Source organism: Dreissena polymorpha, chromosome 5, assembly GCF_020536995.1.
Source record: "Dreissena polymorpha isolate Duluth1 chromosome 5, UMN_Dpol_1.0, whole genome shotgun sequence".
Taxonomy (NCBI): domain Eukaryota; kingdom Metazoa; phylum Mollusca; class Bivalvia; order Myida; family Dreissenidae; genus Dreissena; species Dreissena polymorpha.
The window spans coordinates 11,867,011-11,880,033 of NC_068359.1; the positions used below are offsets into that span (position 1 = coordinate 11,867,011).

The 13,023-nt window shown below is 33.5% G+C and overlaps 2 protein-coding genes across 15 annotated transcripts in view; one reads left to right on the forward strand and one right to left on the reverse strand.

Annotated features, from left to right (window-relative positions):
- LOC127882225 (leucine-rich repeat-containing protein 23-like) overlaps nt 1–3,983 on the reverse strand; it is a 29,676-nt gene extending 25,693 nt beyond the window's left edge. For 6 of the 13 annotated variants that reach the window (XM_052430754.1, XM_052430756.1, XM_052430752.1 and 3 more), the window contains exons 1-3: nt 3,537–3,888; nt 1,283–1,395; nt 357–610 (exon numbers count right to left, since the gene is read on the reverse strand). In XM_052430754.1, the coding sequence (XP_052286714.1) occupies nt 357–610; nt 1,283–1,395; nt 3,537–3,692 (523 nt within the window). In that variant the 5' untranslated portion in view covers nt 3,693–3,888. Of the gene's footprint in view, nt 1–356; nt 611–1,282; nt 1,396–3,536; nt 3,890–3,916 lie in introns of those variants that run through there. The other 7 variants (XM_052430749.1, XM_052430753.1, XM_052430744.1 and 4 more) reach the window with 3 other exon arrangements.
- Nucleotides 3,954–13,023, forward strand: part of LOC127882216 (zinc finger protein castor homolog 1-like) — a 66,818-nt gene continuing 57,748 nt past the window's right edge. Inside the window, exon 1 of one of the 2 annotated variants that reach the window (XM_052430726.1) lies at nt 3,954–4,040. The gene's annotated coding sequence lies outside the window, so the exon portion shown is untranslated. Of the gene's footprint in view, nt 4,041–4,172; nt 4,322–13,023 lie in introns of those variants that run through there. The other variant, XM_052430727.1, reaches the window with a different exon arrangement.

The following is a 13,023-nucleotide window of genomic DNA, read 5'->3' on the forward strand; positions in this document are numbered from 1 at the left end:
ACCAAAATTGAACTGAACATGTATTTTATCATATAGCTTATGTGTAACATAAATTATTTGAATATCTGAATTCTTTCTTGAGTTGCCCTAAGAAAAAATTGTTTTGTCAAAAAGGAATCATAACTCTGACAACTCGAGTGTTTAATTCAAATCTAAAACTTGCCCAAATATTTTATTATATTTACATGTGTACCGAAACTACTTTGTAAATGTGTAGTTTTTCCTATGTTATCATTGTTAAATGATTAAAAACAACAAACAATTAAACCAACAAGCTTTTCATATTTATCCTGCCTCAATCCCAAACCTTGTCTGTAGGGGAATTAAAAATATCGTATGCAACTTAAAGTACTGACTATTTATGGACAGATGCTCCAACATGGGATGATTGACACCCTCAGTGCTTGTGATTTTATTGCTGTTGAACGAGGCCACCTGTAGGAACGGCATCTCCTCTAATCGTGCACTAGTCAGAAGGTTCTCATCTGCTTTCAAGGTCAGCATGTGTGTTAGTGCGCTCAGCGGCGAGATATCTTTCAGCTTGTTCTTGCTCACGTCCACGTAGCGGAGGTGGATGAAAGACTTGAGGAGACTGATGTTAGTGAGTTCTCTGGCAAAGGAAGGTATGGGCTAGTTATAGACTATGGGTTTCACTTTAAAGTTCAAAACAAAAACAAGAGCTGTCGCCATATGATGACTTATGCCCCCTATAAATGCTTGATAGAAGTTATAAGCTTTTTTTGAAACCTAAACGCAGATTTCGAAACCTAAATGCGGACCCTAAGTTCAAGGTCAATGTCACAGGAGTCAAAATTTGTGTGCATATGGAAAGGCCTTGTCCATATACACATGCATGCCATATATGTAATTGCTATCTGAAGCGACATAGAAGTTATGAGCATTTTTCGAAACCTTAACACAAAGTGTGATGGACAGACGGACGGGCAGTCTGATCACTATATGCCCTCCTTCGGGTGCATAATAACAAACATCACAACACCAGTTTTTGTTATAAACACATGCGCTTGATGTCTGCATCCGTCAATTGTGAACCAACATGATCAGATTCTCATTTGCATGCATGCAGACCTTTACAATCTTCTTGGTGTTAAGCAAACATATAAAAATTCTGGCATAATCTGCCTAAATTTGAATCTTATTACTGTGTGAAACTTAAGATTTGCTCAACAGATGAATTGTCAGACGACTACCAACATTACTTCATAAAAACCAATATTTCAATTTGACTTCGTTTAAAATAATTATGCATCTTATTTTTTACCTTTCCTTGATGTCAATCTTTACATATGCGTGAGCCAGACCATCTCCTGTTTTACACAGCAATGATAAACATTCTGGCATCATTTCTTCAGTAAGTGGTACTTCTGGTAACTTCTTTAAATATGAAAATAAAACATTTCAATGATTCTATGCATAGACAGATATATGGATACATTTCACAATATGAATAGTCACGCATAAATTAACTTGCTATTTAGGCGATAAAGCCATATTTACTCACAAAAGACATAAATTTGTAGGACACTAAGGTATATTATCGACTTGAATGTACAGGTTACCATAGAATTCATATTTTTATGAGTGCTCTTTTCATTATGTGTGAAGATAATGAAGTCAGTTCATAAAATTTCAAACTGGTATTGTTGACAATATATTTGATTTACTGCGGTACCCTGTAAAAAAACAATCAAACATATATGTCAGCTATACAAATTAGCATCAAATTAAATACATTTCTGTACTTTTTTTCAATATCTGAAACACCTAGGGCGAATTATTATTTTTAAATGACTTATATCAATCACATGTAACATAAAATTAAAGAAACTTTGGAACTTTTCCTGAATTGATAAGTGTGTCACATACAGTCAGACTTTTGTATTAGATTTTAAAGGGGCCTTTTCACAGATTTTGGCATATTTTGAAGTTTGTCATTAAATGCTTTATATTGATAAATGTAAACATTGGATCTTAAAAGCTCCAGTAAAATATCAAGAATAAAATTTAAAAAAGGAAAAAAAAGTAGCCGGTACTAGGGCTCGAACCAGTGACCCCCGGAGTCCTGGAGTTAGTCTGAAGTAAAAACGCATAAGCATACATGCCATACGTCCGGATTGTCTGGGACAGTCCCGGAAATGAAGAACTCGTCCCGCTGTCCCGGAAATCTGTCAAATGTCCCGGAATTTACAAAATCCATATATACATGTACCTTATCTTCGGCTTCACTGCACCTCGAATCTGTGTATATCTGCAGCGTCTCCATGACAATGCCTACCCGAATAGGCAGACTACGCTACGTGTCAAAATCGATCAATTAACATGGGGTCATGTTATCATATCGATTGTCTTACGTTCGCGGTCAAACCAAAAAGGCGGCATTGTTTAATGTGGTTGTTAATTGACTTTAATCTACTACGTCATTCGACACTAAGATCACGAGTGAAATGTGTGTAGCAGCGAAACAAGTGTGTAACTAATGTGTGACTGTCCGGATTTTAAGTTGACGATCTACTGGTACTGTTTTGTTGTATTTGTTTTATTGTGATTGGTTGTATGTATTGTGAATGGATTTGATTTGACGATCTCACGGTACTGTATTGTTGTATTTTTTATTATATAAATGTTATAAATGAATCAAGGCGTATCAACAACTACGCGTTACACACCGGTCTTAATAACAATAACGCAGCGACGTCACCATCTATGTTTAGAACGCTTACACTGAAAACACGCGGCTTGTATCTAGTAACGGAAGTAGTAATGTTTAATTTGAGGTTAATAGATCAAGTGTATTTCGGATAGGCTTTCGAACTTTTGCAATTAATGATGCGAAACAAAAAAAAGTACCAAAAATGCATATGTCTATAAATATAGCTACATTTTATACATGTCCCGGAAAATCGCCCAAAAGTCCCGGACAATTTAACTCTATGTCCCGGAATTGGTCTGAAAAATTATGGCATGTATGCCCATAAGCCCTCTCGACTATTCCGCTGGGTAGACACAGGTTAAGTATTTTATACCTTATATAAGCAATCTTCGTAGTTTCGTAAATTTAAAGGACAACAACAGTACTCTCCAAATTATTCAATCGTTTCGCGTTGCAACGCTTTATCATTTTTAGGTTTTCAAATCGTCAAAAGATACATATAGCTAATGGCTATATTGGACTATGGTGAATGTTCAGTAATACTGTTTCCTCACAAATATCATAACTAAAACGAAAATTTGCAAATCTGAAACAACTTTTTTTCAATTTTGTCAAATTACCAAACCGTGAAAAGATCCCTTTAAGAAATTATAGTCACAACTGGCTTGACCCTTTTCGTGATCAATTTTAGGTCAAAGAATGCATCAATAGTTTAAATAATCTTAACCAAATTCACAGGAGTAGAAGCACACCATATAATTCTTTTAATACAATAGAAAATCATGCACATGCACATACATCAGCACACGTAAGTAAACATGAAAACCCCAATGTTGTTATTATGCTATCACATTACCCCACCCACCTCTTCTTCCTCTTCTGGCTCTTGTTCTTCCTGCTGTTCTTCCTCCCCTTCCTCCTCTCCAACCGCTTCCTCTGCCTCCTCGCCACCAGTTGGGGGTTCCTCAGCTTCTTCGGCTTCTGTTTCCTCCATTACATCCTCTCCTTCAGCGTCAGACATGATGAAAACCGAATGCTGTGTGCTGTACGCGAGATGTACACAACCAGTTGATTACAAAATATGGCGGACGGTTGCTAGGGAGACAGAAATAAATTCTACATGTTTATTTCAGTAAATAAAACTGATATGGTTGTTTTAATACAATATACGCTTCATAGACTTAACAATTAACAAAAAACGCCCGTTTAAAGCGATGTAAACAATGATTTCTATCAAATATTTACACAATTTCGAGTTTTACGTGTTCTCGCTTTTTCTCGCTTTGAAACGGGCACCTGTTACAAAAGTTACTGTAAGTTCTGTGACAAAGTTTAGAACGTGATATGACTTTCAGGCAATGGAATGAAGGTAAAGAATGTCAATATTTTTGAAATTTTGTTAAAAATGTACATAAAAGATTTTGTTTTTCGTCGCAGTTACTTCGGTTTTAGTTGTCATAAAGATTCTGACTAAAAAAATCGTCTGCAAAAGTGGGCGTGTTGTAAATGTTTATTGCTGCTATTCGTGCAAGTTTCAACATTATTAGGGGGACTTGCAACAACTTGTTTACATGGTAACCTAATGTAATCATTTTTGAACTTATTTTGAAAGGAAATGTTAAATGGAGACATGGACTAAAATAAAAGATTGTAAGTTAATTTAATGTAAATAATGGTAAACTTTTGTTGTAAGATACTGCTGTATTGTACATAAATTTATCTGTCTATTGATAAGAATGACTTTCTGCAGGTCACAATGTAAAGTCTGTATTCATCCTATATTGACCTTTTCTTTTGTGTTGCTTCAAGTTTTGTGCAATTTTACATTACATGGTCCAAAATAATATATATGAAGTACAAGTAGACATTTATTAATTAATTACAAAAATATTATTTTATTCATTCATTCTTTCATTCATTCATACATTCATTCCTTCCTTCCTTCATTCCTTAATTCATTTATTTATTTTTTATTTATGTATTTCCTATTTTTTTATTAATTCATTCTAATCATTCATTCATTCATTCATTTGTGTAGAAAAATGTAAATTTGTGTAACTGATTCCTTATGTCTATCGCCAGAAACTCAATTTCATTTAGAGCACTTATTTTCAACAGCTAAAACTGAATTTGAATAAGATATACTAATTTCCATTAAAACACTCAATTAAGTTTCATCACAGTTTCTTATTTGTTGGTTAATAAAAAAAAATGATGAAATTATGAGAGCAATTGTTTTGTGATGGTATTTGTGTTAAGTTGTTGTACGGCTTGCATGTACAATTTTGTGTTAAAAATACTCAATTCATAGTGTTTTCTTTGCTTTATTTTTCTCCTTAGAAAGGTTTCAAATCTGATAATTACTATAAAAAGCATGTACATAACAATAAAAGTTATGTTAAAATTCAATTTTAAAACAAGATTTTGTTAATTAATCTTGAATACGAATTTTCATTTTAAGTTCTTCAATAGTTATGGGCGTAAAGAAAATTAAACAAAGGGCTATAACTCTGCTAATATTTTTGTTATTGTACTCTGCACTTCTTCTCATTTTTCTCAGTCCTTACATAAGTCCTTATATAATAATGGACCTATACTCCTGAACAGAAAGTTGGACAAATGGCTATAACTCTTTTAATATATTATGGCTTAACTCTGGTCTTTAATACTGTCATTGTTTACTATCTTATTTGCATAAAGATTTGTTTGGATTTCTATACGATTTGAGTTAAGCTTAACACAATAAGAGTTGCTTAGCTAGTATAAATCATAAGTTTAATAATACATATGGGCTGTGCTCTGTGAAAAGGGGGTTTAATGCATGTGCGTAAAGTGTCCCAGATTAGCCTGTGCAGTCCGCAGTCAGGGACGACACTTTCCGCTTAAATGATATTTTTCGTTTAAAGAAAGTCTCTTGTTAGCAAAAATCAGGTTTAGGTGGAAAGTGTCGTCCCTGATTAGCCTGTGCAGACTGCACAGGCTAATCTGGAACGACACTTTACACACATGCAATAAACCCCCTTTTCTCACAGCGCAGCTCACATGAAACACGTGATTCTCCTACAAACACTGGGCTTTTGTGCATAAACATTTCATTCAGGCTGGTTCAGAATTGTATTTTTCAACAATACTTCAACCTATTAATCATTTTTTTTACACATTAAAGGAAAAAGGAAGTGGGGCCCTTAAGAATTTTAAGACCAAAAAGGAATTACATATTTATATATGTAGCAATTGAAAGCAATACACATTTTCAATTTTAAAAATCTGCCATGTCAGAGAACTATTATTTGTTTACAGTTAAGTTTTTTGCATGATACTAAAATGTTGTCTGGTTGACCAACTTAATAAAGTTACATTTCCATTTTTGATAAAATAAGGAAAAACATTCAACAAACTCAAAGAAAGGATGTTTATTACTAAACCTCATAGAGTTAAGGTGTCATTTAAGCGTTTGGTTGGTTATTGAACATCATTTATATCATTGATATACCTCTTTAAGAAATTAAAATTCTTAATTAATGGGATGTTTCAACGGTATTTCCCCCTAAATTCGGATATTGTTAAAACAATGCGTATTTGCTGATTAAATAGAGGATATTTGTTGGATTCAGTTGATTATCAATTTTTATTCACAAGTGATCATAGAAAATATATTTTTTCTATGATCACGAGTGAATTAAAATCGATAATCCACCAAATCCAACAAATTTTCTTTTTATTTTATGCCTTTTTAACAGTTTTTATCCCATCATCAGACGTGCATTGTCGAAATAAACCACTGTGGAATAAATTTACCTGTATTTCAGCAGTGCTGAAATATAGCTGTCACGCGCGGCGAAGAATGTTCATATTACTCGGAATCAACTATAAAGCTATCATTTTTAGTAAAATCGAATCAGATTCAACAAAACAAACATTTTGATACCAAGATGTAATATATTTTTAACACATAATGCAACTCAAAAAGCAAATTAACATTATTTATAAATATTAAGTAAGCGTACTTGTGACGTCATTATTAACACGTCATACGACACAATGCATGTTGTTTCACGCTAAAGATGCAGTTGTTAAGTGTCTTTTTTCATTATTTCTTAAAAATCGGGGACGTAGAGGTATGATAAACAGAAAAACAGGTTAGTCACTGATCTTTTTGTAATGTAATAGGCTCGACACGATTAAAAAAATGAAACAATGTTTGCTTAAAATATCTTTGGGATTTTCCGTCTAGTTCGATTTTCCTTAACTATTTTTAAAGAAATAATTTACGACTAAGAAAATTGATGGGATAAATTGAATACTAGGTCGGTGCCGAATAAAGCAAAGTTTATCTTGCTCGGCACGAAAATCTGAACCACTCGCCAAGGCTCGTGGTTCAGATTTTCTAAGCCTCGCAAAATAAACTTTGCTTTATTCGGCACCGACCTAGTATTCTCTATATATACATTGTTAAAAAGTTTAACGAAAGAATTTCGCTGGAATAATGACGTCATTTCGTAAAAAAATGACGTCATTTCACAGTAAACAGTGAAAATTATCGATAATTTTCACTGATAATTTTCACTGTTTGAAACAGTGAAATTATCAGTCTTAATTCACTGATATTTCTCTATAAACCACCGGAAAGCATAAAATAAAGGCAGATATTTTTAAGTAAAGATATTATATGGATAAAATAGTTCAGAAAATGTATGAAAATAAATATTGCCAACAAATATTTTTTCGGTACATACTTCAAGTAGGATTTGAACTCGTGCCTATACAAAATCCCTTTTGGGGAGTTAACTTAAGAGGACGTCTAATTGCTCATAACTGGTTCAAAAAAATTTGGGCATGTGAATTTTGAAATTTTTTAGGCCATTTAGCAAGTCATTTATCATAGTGAAATAACTATGGTATCTTTTATTGCATTTGTTAATTATCTCCATTGTGGTAATATCATCTTTTATCAGTTATATGTAAACTGATTAAGTGTTATTATTTGCATTCTCTTTTCCAAATAAATATTAAAATGGAAATGTGTTAAACATTGTGGCTGTGTCAGTGTTTTTTTGCTAAAAATCACCTTCGATATTGGGCTGTTTCCCAATGGCAAAAAATAACGATTTTCCCCAAAATCTACATACATTTCCCAAAAATGGCAGATAACAAATGAATTGGCTCAAAACATTATTATTTACTTGAGTAAGGAGATACATAAAATTTTACTTTTATATTTTGAAAATGTTTGCAGTTTAACATTGGTATTTGTATTTTGAAATATAATAATGTAATATTTTAAATATGCTAAAAACATTATATTTTCCCAAGTTCCTAATTTTACAATCCCAGTACAAATGTTTTCCCAATATTTAGACAGCCAAAAAATGTGACATCCGAGTCAGGAATCTCACAGACCAACCTCATGTTGTAAAACAATGATGGGTGAAGAATAAAAGGTTACTCTATTGACTGTGAGTTTTTAAAAGCTCCATTTTGAAAGCAAAAAATAGTTGGACAAAAATAGAATATAAAGATCATTTAAAGCATGTTAAAGCAGTTTGTTGTTATTATTTATAATTATTATTTTTCTAAACTGTAACTTTGGATTCAAAGTTTTGGAGCTGATTGTCAGAAAAATTGAACAAGTTGACCATATTTCATAAAAAAAATTCATTAAAAAATAATATAGCTTGTTATATGCACTTGTTTCCTGTAAAACATCATGTGATGCATGCTTTTAACAAATATATATGGACAGTGCTCTGTGAAAAAGGGATTTAATGCATGTGCAAAAAGTGTCGTCCCAGATTAGCCTTTGCAGTCTGCACAGGCTATTCAGGGACGACACTTTTTGCTTTTATGGTTTTTTTCGTGTATTTTTGTTAGCAAAAATCCAGTTTAAAGAGAAAGTGTTGTCCTTGATTAGCCTGTGCCGATGGCTAAGGCTGATCAGTGGGATGACACTTTAGGCCTATGCATAAAAAAACCTTTTCACAAAGAACAGCTCATTTAGACAGATTGAATTTTGGAGTAACCTTTTTGCTCAGGAGGCAAGTTGATGCTCAAAGTAACTAATGCCCTCTGGGCAAGTGGTAGTTGAATCCTTAAATCAATACACCCAAGTACTGTTTTCCATAGTGCATTCTTACCGATTTTTAAATACAAATACACATTTTCTTGGACGCTAAAAGTTTGGACAATCGTCTATATTGATTCAAATTATAATAATAAAAATAAACATATTTATGATTGTTTATTATTTTTACATGATTTAAGCAACAGTGACATGATTAAAACACGTATACATACTTTTAAAAGGCAGTGTAATTTATGAAAATAAAATATCATCTTAAACGTGAATATGCCCCTTTAAGCATTCAAAATTGTGACACTCCATTAGTAAACTTTGATATTGCCTGATAGTTTCCAGAGTTTGTGCATTTGAATTTAAAAAATGTAACAAACTTTTTGTTTGTGCATTGTGGTTTGAGGAGTTAAAGATTTCTATATTTTCTTGCATTTGCAAATTCAAGGATGTTAAAACCCTACACCTAATCCCTAGACCATATGACCGCTTAAGCAGTTTGATTAGGTTTAAAATTCTTATTCTAACACGAAAAATCATTCAAGATTTTATTTGGAGATCAACATTTGTAAGTTTGTCAATAAATTCAACACAATAAGTATAAAGCTCAATAATCTATGGATAAGTATATTTTTACAGGCTGATCTCAATAAAAGATTATTGATTTAACGGCCCGGGACTGTTGAGGTATAGGGTTGCTACGGATACTTCAATACTTATGGGCTTGCAGTCTTGACAAGTAGAGACTCGCAATATTAACTTTACTTCTGAGGCTTATTTATGTACCTAGCAACTGAAGCAGGTTTTGACATAGCCAAATATTGGGTTTTCTTAAATTTAACATTAAGTTTGTCTTGGCAAAAGCGTTAACACCAGTCCTAAATGGTTTTTGTTTTTTCTACAATTAATCTATTTTCTGTTTAACCTTCTTTACAACATTTGGACCAACTCCAGATAGTTTAAACACTATTTATTTGCGGAATGTCCCGATTTGAGATTTGTAAGTAACTTGGTAAATTTGTTATTAAAGGTCAATTTTTGTAGATAACAATTTAATTTTATCTTTAAATTGTATGAACAAACTGTATATATGATCTTTTCAAATCTGTAATGTGTACATGCAACATTTGAAGGGGTATAGTTTAAATATCAGGTTAAATTTACAGTTTAAGTAGTTTAACAATTATGGTAGATATTGAGCAACTGTATTATCATATTTCATAAAGAGATTTGCATGTATTTCTGTGGTTTTTACACCGGTTCAAAAGGTAATTTAAATTAGTAATGATATTTTTTTTGCACATTATATGAAATTAATTTTTTTAATTAGTTCAACTGCTGTTAATTTGGATCTAGTAAAATGAAATGATTTTCTTGATTCTGATTTTGCTTATTGTATTTGCACTTGTATAGGCCTGTAACTTAAAATGGCATTGTCACAGTTCAGGCTATTAGGAATGAATTTATGTTTTCACTTTACATTGTTTTAGCTTTTAAAGCTGTTGGGGCACTATCTGTAATTGATAAATTCTGCTCAACAAATGTTTATATAAATTTTGATATTTTTATTATCTCATTATTGAAAAATTATTCTGATTGGCAAGAATTTATATTTTGGATTCATTTATTAGAAATAAAATATGAAAATAAAGTGTTCGTAAATGAAATGGTCGCAGAGTGTTACTGCAAACGTCAGATTAAATGTTGATTTCTATCTTAATGCTTAAATATACATGTATAGGGAATCATTTGTGACAGAACTACTATAAGGTGGAATAACAAAATTGTTAAAGAGATTTTTGTATTGAAATATTTTGCCAATTATAAGGGATGTGTTTCATATAACTCATAGGTGAATTGAGTTAACAAGTATTAAAATTGTTCATGAACAATATAAGCATATTAAAGAAATATTTTGTGAATACTGTTCATCAGCCCTTGGGCCAAGAAGTATCAAAGATCTAAAGGCCTCGTCACATATAGACGAATCCATATGACGAAGCCTGGTGTAAAGGGTAAATTTATGAATTCTAGCGAATTCTTGCCAAAATTTTTGGAAAATTTGTTGCATTGTGTAATTTTAAAGAAAGGTGAACGTAGAGGAACTATTTGGTGCGAATGATTTACGAAGTGTGACAAACATTTACTGCAATTCGCTACAAAGCGTTAGGTCGCGCAAATGATATTCGTTCTTTCGGTTAGCGATCAGGAGCTATTTAGAGCGTTAAGATAAGAATGTAAGCGCATCCTTGCGCATACTTGCACATTCCGCCGAATATTTCCGAAACGGTGTTTCTCCATCCGGGCGTTTTGATATAGAATAACTTTTTTCCGACTCCACAGTATTGCTGTGACTACTGATTCTGTAAGTCAAAAGTATGCCGCCTATGGGAAGAGGGAAAGTAAGAGGATCTAGAGCGAGGAAGGCTGTTGCTGTAGAGCCACGGAAACTTAAGCAACAACAGATGCAGAAATAGGGCATGTCGACGGTGTCATTTGGAAATGGCTGTGGGTCTTGGAATCCAATGGAACCATCCTGCGCCATCTCCAGGAATTCTGATTCATTATAAATCGTTGCATCTCCACTTGAACCATATCCTGAAAAAAACAAAAGGATAAGAAATTGTCAGTATACAACTGTACATTGAAAACAGCACTAAATGTATATAATTTATGTAATTACAAAATAATGCAGTTACATTTATGTAGACTCATACTCACCACCCAGATCACACCATACAAACTTGTAGTCCGAGTCGACAATGGCCAGTAAGATGATATTGAAGAATTCCTTATAATTATAATATAAGGAACCAGAGCTGGCAGGCTTTCTAATAGTTATGTGCTTGCCATCAATAGCAGCAATGCAATTTGGAAACTTCCAATTCTTGAGGAAACCATCAGCCAGTTGTCTCCATTCCTCAGGTTGGGAGGGGGCTGTCATAACCTCATCAACATATTCTTCACATATAGCATGACACACGTCTCTGACCACTACATAGATGGTATTCTCAGCGACCCGCTAGGAATACCGCATGTCTGAGTAGTGTGGCAGCTAACTTAAGCCCTGGATCCAAGGGGTCCCTGTGCTGATTGTGTTGCTTCAAGAGGGGATGACCAACCCTTCCCAAAATGTCATCGTACATTTCAGTAGGCATGCAGAGGAATTTCTTAAATGTTCCAGGATCTTCTCTTCTGAGCTCAACCATGAGCTGATCATAGATGCAAAATTGGCTCCGTCTCCCGGGATGCAGCCATGGTCTTCTCCAGATATTACGTGCTTTGGCTCCTCTTCTCCACCTTAGTCTGCCTCTGAGAAACCGGTGTATGTTTAGATGTTGCTGGACTTCTTCTTGATTGGCCATGCAGCAACATACTGCAGTTTCAGGCGCGGTATATCTTCCATTTTGACGAAGAAATAATGATACCTTCAACATTTTATATATGAAATATAGGCATATGTCTTCACCAACTTCTAAAACAATTAGGAGCGCTATTATTCGGATGGATTCGCATGGATTCGCTTATCGTAGTTACCCTTCGGATTGTTTTGTATACAACCGTATCCCGTTCGTTTTCTGAACGTTAACTTATTGTTATAAATCGCTTAAATGCATCGTATTCAATTTGCAACAATACGCAAATCCTTGCTATAGTTCGCAAACGTTCGCAAGCTATCGCAAAGATTCGTTTTCGGATTGTCCTCTTTCGCTTGATATGCAAATCAAGTAATCACAATATGGAAATTAGCTGAGAGCTGCGACCTATTACGCCAGTTGACGAGGTATGCGAAGACTTTCCGATCGGCTAACATATTGAAACATATTTTAACGAACGATAAACGAAACTTTTATTCGCCAACAATTTTTCAACATGTTTAAAATTTTGTCGATGAACAGAACTAATCGCAACGGACGCAAAAGCTCACAAACGCATCCATACGAACACCACCAACAATGTGCAACGTACGTATACTAATGAGAACGAATTTTGCTGAAGTCTTATTCGCCAGTACATGCAAGTTGGCGTCTGGAGACTTTCGCCTATGTGTGAGAAGGCTTTTAAGACAAGTTTAAGTAACGATTGAATTGTGTAGTTTTCAGAAAAAATAAGAAGGATATTTATTTACAATATTTATTAAATGATGGTCATGTAAAAGGTTGCAAGGAATTAAAAAATTCAAATACTTGAAAGGACTAAGCAGAGATTTAGGTGAAGATTGTTTATGATTTTTAGCTTGGCTGTTTTTGGAGAAAAATCGAGGTATTGTCATAGCCAGCTT